We start from the raw sequence: 13,687 nt of genomic DNA on the forward strand, positions 1-13,687 counted from the left end.
AATGCTTGGGCTTGTAAAGTACCTAAGGTAGTGAGGTTACAAGGTATAAGAAAGGTATCTTTCATCTTAAAGAAAGAATGTCTTTAATTTGTAGACAAAAACAAAGAAACTAGGTGTTAAACCTTGCAGCAAACTAATGACTCCTAATCTGCAACTTACAGAGAATAATGGTAAATTATTTGAGAATATAGCGACTTGTTTTAATATGGCTAATTTGCTTAGCATTAGAAGTTGGTTTACGTTATCACCAACCGTTACACATTGGACAACTGTATAACAAATTCATGTTACTCAAAGGAAGTAAGAATTAAAGTGTATTCTCTCAATCAAGTGCTGAATTTGAATACAAAACCATGCCATAGTTTGTGTGTAAAGTGCAAACTAATGTGGACACATCAATTATTTAATGAAGTTGGTTTTGAGATGTTACTACCTGCTAAGTTGTGATGTGATAATAAAGTTCCTCTCCATATTACTTATAATCATGTGTCTCATGAACGAACCAAGGTCATATCAATAGCATACTTAAGACTGGAGAACAATCACGAGTTTATCCTTATACAAGCTTTGAATGGAGCTAGAGCTAACTATATTTGTAACAAGTAGGACGTAATTAACATTTATGATCCAGCTTGAGAGAGAGTGTTAGAGAACAGCGAAGCCAACAATGCAAAATCTAGAACTGTAAGTTTCCTATTTAGCTAGCATAATTATAGGAGATAGATATAACATTCCTATTTGCTTATGCAATTGCATATTTAAATATGCATTCATATGATTCTTCAATATAGAAAATCATTATTTCCATACCAATTAACCATGTTCATAACATCATTTAGTTTATCAACCCACCATTCATCTTAGCTTTGTGTGCAACTCCAACATATTTGAGTTGTAGACCTATGGCATTCTTTTCAATGAAAGAGAAATAAAGTACAAAAATGCAAATGCAAGTTTAAATGCACAAATTCAAAGCCCATATACAAATAAAAGACTTTGTTGGGGAAATATGAGAATGTTGACATTGCTCATGCAATATGAAGTGAAGCACGTAGTTTCCTAGTTATCTAACTCAAATTATAACCATAAACATTCTGATAAAGCCTAATGATGCAAAATATTGTACTAAAACATCAACCTTACATCATGAACATTACCCTGTTCACAAAATAATCACAACAATAGTAATTGTAAGAACCATACTTTCTTTTATCACTTCGGACATCTTATATCCATATATTTCATAGTTAAAGCATTCAAATCCAATCTTAAATATTCCAATGGCTTTGAACTTCCATGGTTCATTGCTATGAGATATATGTAACAAGAGAGAAGAGTTACCCACAATAACGTTCCACCAAGCTTGCAAATGAGACATGTATTTAGATTGCCATCTGGTTGAAAATCTAGATCAGACCCTTTAAATTGGAAATTGGTAATGCATTCTGCAGCATATCCTGTGGTAACACCAGGTCCAATTTTCCTTCTATCCTAATGCAACACAACAAGACAATGATATTACTTTTAACAAGATAATTGACAATAAAAAGAACAATATTCATATGCTTCTCAAAATAATGGGGCAAGATGAGATCGAAGACAACTCGACATGCATAAGCAAACATCAATAGCATTAGAACGTGAGGTGTGTGTGTGTGTGTGCACATATCTATGGGAGAGAAGGATAGAGATACCATGCAACAATGGTCTGGCAAGAGATGTAAATCATGAAAAAGAAACAATGAAATATTTAAAAAAACCTGTAAATTCTAGTATATTTTTCTCCAAAAAGAAATATAGGATGGCGACATATATAGCACCCATGAAAATCACCCTACCCAAACTTCAACCCTATTAATATTTTTAATGCCTGAACCTATCCCAAACCTGATTAAATTTCATTCTAAACTACCATAACCCATTCTAAATCCAATTTTTATAACCAAATAACACTCAAACCCCTTTACTTTTATATATTTTAATTAATAACCAATTAAAAAAATATCTTCCCTTCATAATTTATCTTCTAAAAATTGAATACTTCTACAAAATAATATTCATATTCTATTTTTAAAATAATAGAAAATATACAAAAATTACAACTACTATTGTAATTGCTATAGGAAGTAGATATATTGATATAGAAAGTAAATATGGATAGATTTGTAAGTTGTTTGATCCCAAGAATTGCATGATTATAGGGTATATAGGGTTGGTAGAAGGATTCCCTTTCCCTTCTAGATAGATTTTTTTATGTATAAATATGTTATAATATCTATTATAACAGATAAAATAAATATTACTTCTCTACATGGTATTAGAGCAGCCTTATAGACAAAAGATTTGAATTTTTTTTCCCTCTTGTTCTATTTGAAGACTTAGGGCTCCATTTGTCATGTTCTTTTAGGTCATACTATAGGATAGTGTTATCAAGGTGAGAGGCAACCCTAAGGCGACAAAGGCTCCTCTTGCCTTAGACGCGAGAGGCAAGAGGCGAAGCAATGCTTTTTTGAAAAAGGTGACAAAGTCAAACTTTTTTTTATATATTTTAAATATACATGTACATATAGGTATAATGTACCATCAACAACAATTTATCTAACTAAATATTAATTTCTTTAATTAGATTAATATATATATATATATATATATATATATATATTATAAATAAAATTAATATATAAATAATTAAATAATAATAAAATTAAAAATTAATTAAATAATAATATTAACTAATAATAAAATAGTATATAAATCTCTATGGCAGATAATAATATCATTTGATATAGAATATAATAATAACATAGAATACAAAAGAATAATACAATATATATAATAATAAAATATATAAATATAACTAAATAAATTAATATTAAATTTCTATAAATAAACATTATTTATAAATATTTATTATAGCTTAATATTTCCAATATTCATATTTTATTTCCATGTTTCTAATACCTAGGTAATTTATTATATAAAACAAAGAAAAAGCAAAAAAGAGAAGAAAAAGTCAAAAGATTCTCTCTCTTATTCTTCCAAGAAGAAAAAGTAACTTTCTGCTCTCTTTCTTTTAGTGTTAGAGAAGAAAAATGGAGGGTTGGCGCTAGGCGACGCCTCGCCTGCCTGGCGCCCGGCACCTCGCCATCTAAGGCACTCGCCTTAGTTTCACAACATTGCTATAGGGTGATGTTTGGTCTCTCACGCCCACCCATGAAGGACGACGGAGAGCTAGCAACGCTACCCTGAAGAGCTGACAACTATCCGACTGACGAGTGACCCTCACATTACCGTCCCACTTGCTGGCGTGTCGCTTGTCCACCTGTGCTCCGGTCACCATCGCCAGTGTCGCCCCAAGGTCCTCTCTTCAGTCCACCTGTGCTGGTGTTTTTTTTAAGCCCAACAAGAGCAAATAGTTGTTACAAGCTTCTTGGAGGTCTCCCTCTAGAGTTTGAGATAGCTAAATCTCAAATTCTTTCTGATTCTGAAATTTCATCGTACATGATGCTTTCACTTGCGTGTTGCATACGAAATCTTTCTCTCTAGTTCCTTCACACACCACTAGTAGTGCTGATAGTGGCAAACAAAATAACAAAGGTGGGAATAGAGGAGGTTTTAATGATAGTAGAGGATCCTAGAGTCTTGGATGAAATAGTTCCTTTCAACTCTGGTGGAATCATTTGCTATTACTATGGTGAATCTGGACACACCAAAAAAATATGCTTGAAACTTCAGAATAGGAATCAATGCTCACAAATGGAGCACATGGCAGTTGAGGCTTCTGCTGATCAGGGCATTTTGATGAGTATGCCTAATTCCCTCAATACTGCATCTCTGAAATCCTCTAATTCTCCTATCACTGCAATTGCTGAATTAGGTAACTCTACCACACGCCTTGTGTCTTCGTCCTCGAAATGAGTTATTGATTCTTGTGCTACCAATCATATGTCAAAATATTCTACCCTTTTGTCCAATCTTAAGTCTCATAAATCTTCTTATGTTACTCTTGTTGATGCCTCTAAAATTTCTGTCATGGATTCTAGAAATGTCAACTTAACACCTCTTTCTGTATCCCATCTTTTTGCATCCTCTTTGATACCACTTGTCACGTCCCTTGCCAATGGGCTGGAAATTTCACCCATCTCCAAGGGCCCGTGCGGCACTTAGCCTTCCCCAAGGCTAAGTTAGCCTTTCGCCCCTTCAACAACACCATATCGGAATGTGCATTAAGCACTCAGAATGGCACAGCGAAATGCTAACAATTGTGGTGGCATCATGGTGGCAACACAATGATAATGGCAACATAATGGTGGAAAGAATAAACAAGAGCTTCATTCACTCAAACAATCATGGCAATGTACAATTGAGCTTTATGTGTACAAAGGGGTACATAGGTACATTGTTGGGACAAAGGGCTCTCACAGCTCACCCACTAAGCCTGTTGCTGCCTACTGCTTGGCTGGCTGGCCAGCCACTGATGTTCCCCACTTGGCTAGCCAGCAGCATTCTGCCCCCAGCTGGCAGAATTGCTACTACTCTCCTCTCTGCTAGGAGACACTCAAAACAGGGAAGGGAGAATTCTGGCCACAAGTTAGAGAAGCAATTCCCACCACATGTTGAGGAGGTGGAGCTGCCTATAAATAGGGCAGTCCAGGCAGACAGAAGAGAGAAGCCTTAAGACACTTTCCTGATCATTGTGTTTTCAAAATCTTTCTACGAAGCAGATTACTGGTAGAGATCGTGAGTTAGAGGATCTTTACATTCTAGATCAGAAAATACCTAGATCATTTGCATGTTCTACGAGTTTAACTCATTTTGATGTTCACTGTCAGTTGAGCATCCTTCTCTCTCTGCTTTAAAGAAGTTATGTCCACAGTTTCAATCTTCTGTTTTAAATTGTGAGTATTGTTAATTTGCCAAACATTATCATTTACCTACAATGTCTAAAGTCAATAAATGGACTTCTTCCCCTTTGAGTTAGTACATTAAAATGTTTGGAGACTTGTCCTATTGTATCTAAATCTGACTTTAAGTACTTTGTTACTATTGTTGATGATTTCTCTCTTACTACATGATTATTTTTAATGAAGAACCGTTTAGAATTATTCTCTATTTTTTGTGCTTTCTATGCTAAAATCCAAACTTGTTTCAATCTTTCTATTTGAATATTGCAAAGTGACAATGCTAAAAAATATCTTTCCAGAAAATTTCAATCTTATTTGTCACAAAAAGAGATTCTTCATCGATCTTCCTATGTTGACACTCCTCCTATGTTGACACTCCTTCGCAGGGGTTGCCGAACGAAAAAAACCAGCATCTTGAAGTAGCTAGAGTTTTCTTACTCCAAATGAAAGTCCCTAAAAATTTTTAGGCTGATGTTATGTCCAATGCTTTTTGATCAATCACATGCCCTCCTCCATTCTTCATGGTGATATCCCTATAACATTTTATTTTACACTAAATCTATATTTCTTATTGAACTATGTATCTTTGGATGTACTTATTTTGTTTGTGATGTTCATCTACAGATCACAAAATTGGATTCCAAATCACTCAAATGTGTTTTTCTTGTCTACTCTCGACTTCAAAAACGGTATCTTTGTTTTTCTCTTAATCTTAATCGGTACCATGTGTCTGCTGATGTAACATTTTTTTAGTCCATTTCATTTTTTCCACCATCATCTGTTTATGACACACAGAGGAAGGAAGATGACATTTTGGTATACATTGTTCGCTCTATCTCACCCTTAGAATCTTCGTGCACCTTCCGCTCATGTGCTAGGTCACTCAACTATTGTTCATGTTTATTCCAGACGCCCAAAGGATTCTGACTCCGCTCTCCACTAGCTTCTTCGTCGGAGGACCTTGCCCCCACCAATACGTCACCATCTGGCTTGGATCTGCCCATTGCCCTTCGCAAAGACAGACGTACTTGCACTCATCCTATTTTGTCTTTTGTTTCTTATGATCAATTATTCTCTTCTTCTCATTGTTTTGCCAAACTGCTATTAAAGCTTTATCCCATCCTGGTTGGTGTGCTGCAATGGAAGAGGAAATGATAGTCCTAAACGCTAACGATACTTGAGAGTTAGTGTCCTTGCTCGAGGAAAGCGGGCTATTGGGTATAAGTAGGTATTTGGGATGAAAGTAAACCCTGATGGATTTGTTGCTCACTTATGCTCAAACTTATGGAGTTCTCCAGTTGCTCGCATATGTTAGATTGTTCATTTCCTTGACAGCTACATATGATTGGCCTTTGCATCAACTGGATATCAAAAATGCTTTTCTCCAGGGTGATCTTCAAGAGGAAGTTTATATTGAGCAACCACCTGATTTTGGTTTGTAAACTTATGGCTTGAAACAAAGTTCTCAGGCATGGTTTGATAGGTTTAGTGAGGTAGTCCAACAATTTAGCATGCAGATGAATAAGTGTGATCACTCTATATTTTATAGAAATTATGATAGTGGAGTAATTCTGCTTGTAGTATATGTGAATGATATTGTTATTATAGAAAGTGATATTGTTGGCATTACATCTCTAAAAGAATTTCTTAAAACACAACACAGTTTCATACAAAGAATTTGAGCTCCTAGAAATATTTTCTTAGGCACTGAAGTTATGCAGTGTAAGAAAGGCATTTTCTTATTTCAAAAAAAATATATTCTAAAATGTAGAAGATTAGTTGGCAAGCCGAATTATTTGATGGTGACTCATTCTGATATTGCATATTCAGTAAAAATGGTGACTCATTCTGATATTGCATATTCAGTAAAAATGGTGACTCATTCTGATATTGCATATTCAGTAAGAATGGTGACTCATTCTGATATTGCATATTCAAATATATCTTCTAGTGTTACTCAGTGGGCTGCTTTGAGGCAGATTCACGTAGCCTCTTCTATGGTAACCATAGGCACTCAAACATTGAATATTTTTTCTGATACTGATTTTGGCAGATTCGAAGGTTGATAAGAGGTCACCACTAGATACTGTGCTTTTGTGGGAGGTAACCTGGTTTCATAGAGAAGTAAGAAGCAAAATGTGATTTCTCATTCTAGTGATGAATATGAATATTGAGCTATGGCACAAGCTGTATGCGAAGTCATGTGGGTGCGTCAATTGTTAGAAGATGTTGTATGCGAAGTCATGTGGGTGCGTCAATTGTTAGAAGATGTTGGGTTCACAATTTCAGTGCCTGCTAAGTGTTATCGTGTGATAATCAAACAGCTATCCACATTGCCTCTAATCCAGGATTTCATGAGAGGACCAAACATATCAAGATCAACTATCATTTTATTTGGAAAAAGGTACAATAAAAGATAATCTCAACAGGACATATAAGAATTGGAGAACAATTAGGGGATTGAAGAACAATTAGGAGATATCTTCACTAAAACTCTAAATGGAACTCGAGTTGACTGGCAGTATTATAGGAAGTAGATATGTTGATATAAGAAGTACGGATAGATTAGTTGCTTGATCTTAGGAATTGCATGATTATAGACTTGATAAAAGGATTTCCTTTTCTTTCTACATGGGTTTTTTTATTTATAAATATGTTGTAATTTCTATTATAAATATTACTTCTCTCAATAATAAATATATATTTATATATTAAATACTGATGTATTAACTTCTAAACTCGAATCCATACCAAGCTTGTCCCAAAAGGTTCAGTCAAATTGGGTACGCAATAACACGTGAATTGACCCGTTGCAATCCCTAGATAGATACTTTCAATTTCACTAAATTACATCTCATGTGAACTTGAATCATATACTCTGTATAAAAAATTTTAAACGAACTAATAGAAGAAAGCTAAAAGAAAGTGGACCACAATATACCTATAATTTATCCAAGAGAGAGCCAAAAAAAAAGGGAGAGAGAAATAAAATGAGAGATTCGAATCCTAAATAAACTACAGATCCCAAAAACAAGCCAAATACAATATCACTTATTGAGTTGAACTCTAGAAGTAAATGTCCCACTTCTATAAGAGGTTCAATGTACCATTCCCAAAACCACATTTTGCCCACAATGAGGTCTTCTCATTAGCTACAAATAGTCTGATTCCCAGCATTCAACTACCATATTACACATACACATAATTTAGTTGACCCAATAAGTGAAAAAAGGCAACAATTCTAGAAACTGTCAAGCACAAGCAATATCATAAATGAATACAAGAGGACATCTGCTCTAAAAATGTGTGGTGCTTCTATCTAGATAACTACAAAGGTAAATTTGTATACCTATTACAGATAGTTTTTATGAACTTTTGGGGATGGAGACATCCTATCACATAAAGGGGAGATTTTGAAAACTTCATGAAATTCCATATGATTGAATGTTTTGATATTCCAAAGATTAAAGGTTATGAGTTGCTTAGTAGTACAATTGTTGGAGGATAGCCTAAACCATTAAGAGTTCCTACTTTCTAGCCATCTTGAAATTGAAATGCAGTGAGAAAGCAATTAGATTATAATATAGTTCTAAGTTTCAAAATAAAATTGGAAACACAAGAAATTGCTACAAAAACAAAATGCACTATGAGACCAAGACACACAAAGTGAAAATGCTTAGGCATTAATGTTCTCAAATACTTGAAAAGGAAATGTAGTGAGAAAGCAATTAGATTCTAATATTGTTCTAAGTTTCACAAAATTGGGATCACAAGAAATTGCTACAAGAACAAAAATGCACTATGAGACAAAGAAACACAAAGTGAAAATGCTTAGGCATTAATGTTCTCAAATAAAACTATTAATCGCATTCTTACTCCATAAGTCCATATCATTGTAGCATCAAAAGGAGAATATTTCAAATCCATCTAAGGAAGTTATTGCACAAGTAAATAAAGATAGGTGAGGAGGCAATAAAAACCAACCTCTACAAAAGAGCTACCACAAATATCCTGGTTTAAATTTGTGTCGCAAGAACATATGTCTTGCTGTTTTGAATAAAGGCCAACCCTGCAAAGCATGCAAGTACGGACATTTTCAAAAAATTAGGTCAACTCATTACAAAATTACCATCAATTGCTTAAGTATTTACAAACTATATACATAGGCACTATTACAACTATGAATTAAGCATAAAACATAAAACCTACATCTGAAAATATTAGCATACAGTCAGCTTTAATTTCACAATTCAACTGCGTTCACAGCTATAGCAAGTCAAAGACCACCTGAAAATGTTGGCATAGCTGGGCCAAAAATGAACCATTTTACATGTTTGCAATTTGTTGATCAATAGGAAAGCCCATAGAGACCTCCAAGGATGAATAGTTCAATGCAGATTACATGCTTTATTTAATGAGTCTGGAAATCTGGGTTTGATGCCCAATTTAAGGAGTGAAGCTTCATTCTTTTGCACAATGCCTACTTGGAGTGCAACCAGCCCCAAATGCTTGTCTTTCTTGATTTCTTGCACTCATCAACCCCCTCCCCCAATACAAACCCTAATTGTTCACCTAGCTTTTTACTCACTCTAGATTTCTAGTAAACCAAAAATCCAGCCCTGCAAGCGGTCATATGACAATGAGCCACCGATCAACAAATGATAGTGACCTCCACAACCAGAGGAAAGCTAGGGCTATATGACTTGGAATCTGTCTGGTATTATGTTGAAACCTTCTTTCCAAAAAGCACTATTCTAAATTATGTTGCAAAACCGAATTTGGATTTTTAATTTGTCATTTATTTTTTTGAAGCTTTGAAAATTTATGCCACAAAAATTCTTGTAATAATCTTTAAAGACATATAGAAGATGGTATTTCTCTCAACATTAGCACCCTATCCCAATTTCCACATCCAAAAATGGCAATGCAAAAACAGCATAATTTTAAGATATATGCATGCATTGATAGATGCAGATCATAAATTATTCGCTTAGTCATTCAAGCACTACTAAAAAGTAAACATGATTAGCAAATATAAGAGACAGCATTTATAACTTCTTCCGGTTTAACTGGTTATTACCTATGCACTATTTTTGCCAAAAGCAAGAGAAAGCCAAATCTATTGGTAAAATATCTTATAAAGAGATAAAGAAGAAAAAAAATACTAGATTTACTTATGCATGTCAGTACCTTTGCCTCTTAAAACATGTAGCACATGTCTCTGCAAAATTATTTGTGTCTGGAGAAGAAATATCAGCAACAGAGGCTTTGCTTGAAGCCATTGCAACATCATCAGAATCCAAGTCAAGTGTGTTTCTTTTCCTTTTTAAAGGTGTGTCCTTGTAACCACTCTCCAATCCAATTTCACTACCCGATGGCTCATTATTCAACATAGGATTTACCAACTCAGGTTGCAACTCTTTATTTGCCTTTTCAGCAATGCCATCAAGCATTTTGGGCATTGTTTTGTGACAGGAATACAGGGCACAATCATCTCCCTTAGAAGCTTTCATAGCATCTCCAACTTCAGACTGATAAGCTTCCCCCTCAAGCCTTTGATTCTGGCTTAAGTGTAAAGGCTCAAGTCCAATGTTATTTTCCAATACTTCATTGGCAGGTGTGCCTATGCTACAATTTGATTCTTCCAAAGCTCTTTTGAAATCTCTCCCAGCAAAGGCTTCTCTTAACTCCTGCACCTTCATTTGGCTGCATTTATTGCTGCGGCTACCAAAATTCTTGGAAGCACCAGCTTGATGGTTGCTACTGTCATGAGATAACTTGTCCTCCTTTTTCAGCTCCTTGCAATTACCTAAAGAATCAAGCAAAAATATTTAACAGTTAGACTATACTTGATCAGCATTGCTTTTATATAACAAATTTCCTTGTATCTTTAACAGTCAACGGCATAATATCAAAAAGAATAGTAGCCCAAGATGATGCTTACATCCAGCTGATGCCTTACATTTGTATAGAAGAATTTGCAAAGAAATTCTGAATGGATAAACAAAAAAAAAAAAAAAAAAAGAAAAGAAAAAGAAACTTGGTCACCTGCCACAGTAACTTTGTTTTGTTGCTGTTTGAATAATGCCCTATAAGCACGAGCATCCAATCTCTTTTTCCCCACCTGAACACGTTGGATATCATGTTCCTTGCTTTTGCTAACTTCTTTCGTTTCAAGTGTCAACCGTTTCACACTCTTCTCCTTTTTTAGTTTTTTCTTCATAACTGATAAGCTAGAGGCTTTAGTTGACTTCTTTGACCCAGAAGAACTAGAAGATGAATGCTGCTTAGCCCGCTCAGACCTTCGCAGGGGACTTGGTGTACTTTGCTTCTCAACTCTCCCTGAAATTCTCCTAGAAGGAGGAGTTGAAGTCCGCTTCCCAATTCGCTTTGACTTCCGAGTACTTGAAGGGCTTGCAGTAGTACTTTTCTTTGATGGTGTTTCTCTAACTGACCTTCTCGTACCAGATGTACTCGGTGTTTCAGCACCAGAAACCCCATTAGAATTACTGTTTTCATCATCCTTGGCCTTGCGACTAGATCTAGTATCATTGGCCATCTCCTAAAAAAGCAAAAACAAGAACCCAGAAAACAAGGGAAAAAAACACCGCATAAGACGACTAAATTAGAGGTGAAAATAACTTCAAAAGAAATGTGGAACTAACACACCATCAATCATTTTTCTGCATTAGAATTAAAATTCAAAACAACCCATATATGATGTTGCACTTAAATCAAATACCTTTAGTAAAAACAAGCATACAAAAGCAGCATGCAATGAAGAGAAATAACTTCAATTGAGATTTAGGGAAAGGAAATTGTCAAATCATGAGGTAGAAAAATGAATACGGAACTTGCTAATAAAAATTTCTCAGATTTTCAATTGAACGTCTAGACTTGAACAACAATGCTATTCCAATAACTTTGTTGCCCTCACGGCACTGGTGAATACACATTCATATTATAACTATGAACAAATAAAAATCAAAGAAATAGTACCCAACTGAGAGAGCACCGGCAGGCAGGACAGGGCGTGAGAGTGAGCGCGACCGTGAAGAACTATATGAAAGAGCACGGATTAGGGCTTGAGAAACTTTCGGAGAGTGCTAGTGTAGAGAGGACATGAATGTAGTATGGTGTCATTGCCGTATACATGATTAATTCGACAAAGAGGCTGTTAGAAAACGAATTAGGAGACGGAGAGAGCAAAATTGAAAAAGGATGGAAGGACAGAGCAGAGAGGACCAAAGGGGCAGAGGGGAAATTTTTTTTTTTTTTTTTGTTCTCAAAGATAGATTTAGGGTAATTTTCATCCAACATCCCTCAATTTTTAATTTATTTTTAATTAGATCACTTAATTTTATTTCTTTTATTTTTTAAATTTTAATTTACTTTCATTAAATTTTTTATTTATTATTATATATTTTTAAATTAATATAAATAAAAAATATATTTTTCTCTTTTTCTTATCCTTCTCTTTTATTTTTACTTTCTCTTTTTTTTTATATTACTTTTCTTTTTATATATTTACTCACATAACTTATTAATTATTTTATTTTAATAAGTTAATATATTTTTATACTTTCTAAATTACACTAAAAATTTGTTAATAATAAAAATATTATTTAAACACAATTTTATTTTAAATATTAACAAATAATTCATAAATATTAATTTAAATAATTTTATAAATAAAGTTTTAGCATTTCAATAATTATATTGTATATATTATTTATTAATTTACTCTAAATATATAATATTTTTATATTTAAAATAATAATATAAAATTTTATTAAAAATAAATTATTTAATAATTATCATTTTATTTTAAAGGTTAATGAATAAAATTTTTTAAATAGTTATTTACATAATTTTATACATTTATAATAAAATTAATTTTAAATAATTGTTACTCTATTCATGTGGAATAAGATTTTAATATTTAACATTTAAAAATATTTAAAAATAACAAATTATAAAAAGTATAATAAAATAAAATTTATTCATTATATATTTTCCTTTGATTTTATTAAAAAAATATTGATGATTATTAAAAAGGTGATGTTTTTTTTTATTTTTTATTTTTTAATCAATGTCCAGGAAGTATTAGTTTAAGAAAAAAAAAAATATTGTATCTTCACCTTTTTGCTATTTTATTATAGGTAGTTGTAACAATTTTAGGTAATTTGAATTTTTTTTATTTTTTTATATATTGCAAAATAAAATTGTATATTTTTAAAAGGAAGAGAATAAAAAAATATATAATTTCTCCTTTTGAAAATAAAAAGAAAACAAAAATATAAAATAAACAATAAATGAAAATTTTTTAATTTATGTTACTTTAAAAATCTATAATTATAGGTAAGAAAAAATTTAATTAAAATTTTAAAAATTTTAAAAAATAAATTAAATTTAAGTAATTAAAATAAAAATATATTTAAAATTAAATAATTTTAAATAAAAATTACCTAATTTTATAGAAAGAAAAAGTCCTGCAGAGCATTAAAGAGGTTTATTATGAATAGTTTCATATTATACATAATAAATATTTATTATAAATAAACTCTATTTTGTATAATCATATTAAATAAAATAAAATATTATTTATTAAAATTGGTAATTCAGACTTATTCTGTGATAATAAATCTAAATAAATCTGAGAGATCTTATATTTATTCAAATTTTAAATTTAAGAAAAAAAAATTAATATTTATTTAAATTCTAAATTTAAGAAAAAAGAATTTAATAGTTGGTGCAAGAATTGATTTTAAATTAAAACCAAA

General features: G+C 32.6%; 1 protein-coding gene across 7 annotated transcripts in view; it reads right to left on the reverse strand.

Annotated features, from left to right (window-relative positions):
* LOC110611608 (helicase protein MOM1) overlaps positions 1-12,191 on the reverse strand; it is a 36,557-nt gene extending 24,366 nt beyond the window's left edge. For 6 of the 7 annotated variants that reach the window (XM_043954891.1, XM_043954893.1, XM_043954892.1 and 3 more), the window contains exons 1-5: positions 11,904-12,191; positions 10,953-11,466; positions 10,095-10,713; positions 8,889-8,973; positions 1,346-1,491 (exon numbers count right to left, since the gene is read on the reverse strand). In XM_043954891.1, coding sequence (XP_043810826.1) covers positions 1,346-1,491; positions 8,889-8,973; positions 10,095-10,713; positions 10,953-11,463 — 1,361 coding nt within the window. In that variant the 5' untranslated portion in view covers positions 11,464-11,466; positions 11,904-12,191. The remainder of the gene's footprint in view (positions 1-1,345; positions 1,492-8,888; positions 8,974-10,094; positions 10,714-10,952; positions 11,467-11,903) is intronic. The other variant, XM_043954888.1, reaches the window with a different exon arrangement.
* Between the last annotated feature and the right edge of the window lie 1,496 nt (positions 12,192-13,687).

Source organism: Manihot esculenta, chromosome 3 (assembly GCF_001659605.2).
Source record: "Manihot esculenta cultivar AM560-2 chromosome 3, M.esculenta_v8, whole genome shotgun sequence".
Taxonomy (NCBI): Eukaryota; Viridiplantae; Streptophyta; class Magnoliopsida; order Malpighiales; family Euphorbiaceae; genus Manihot; species Manihot esculenta.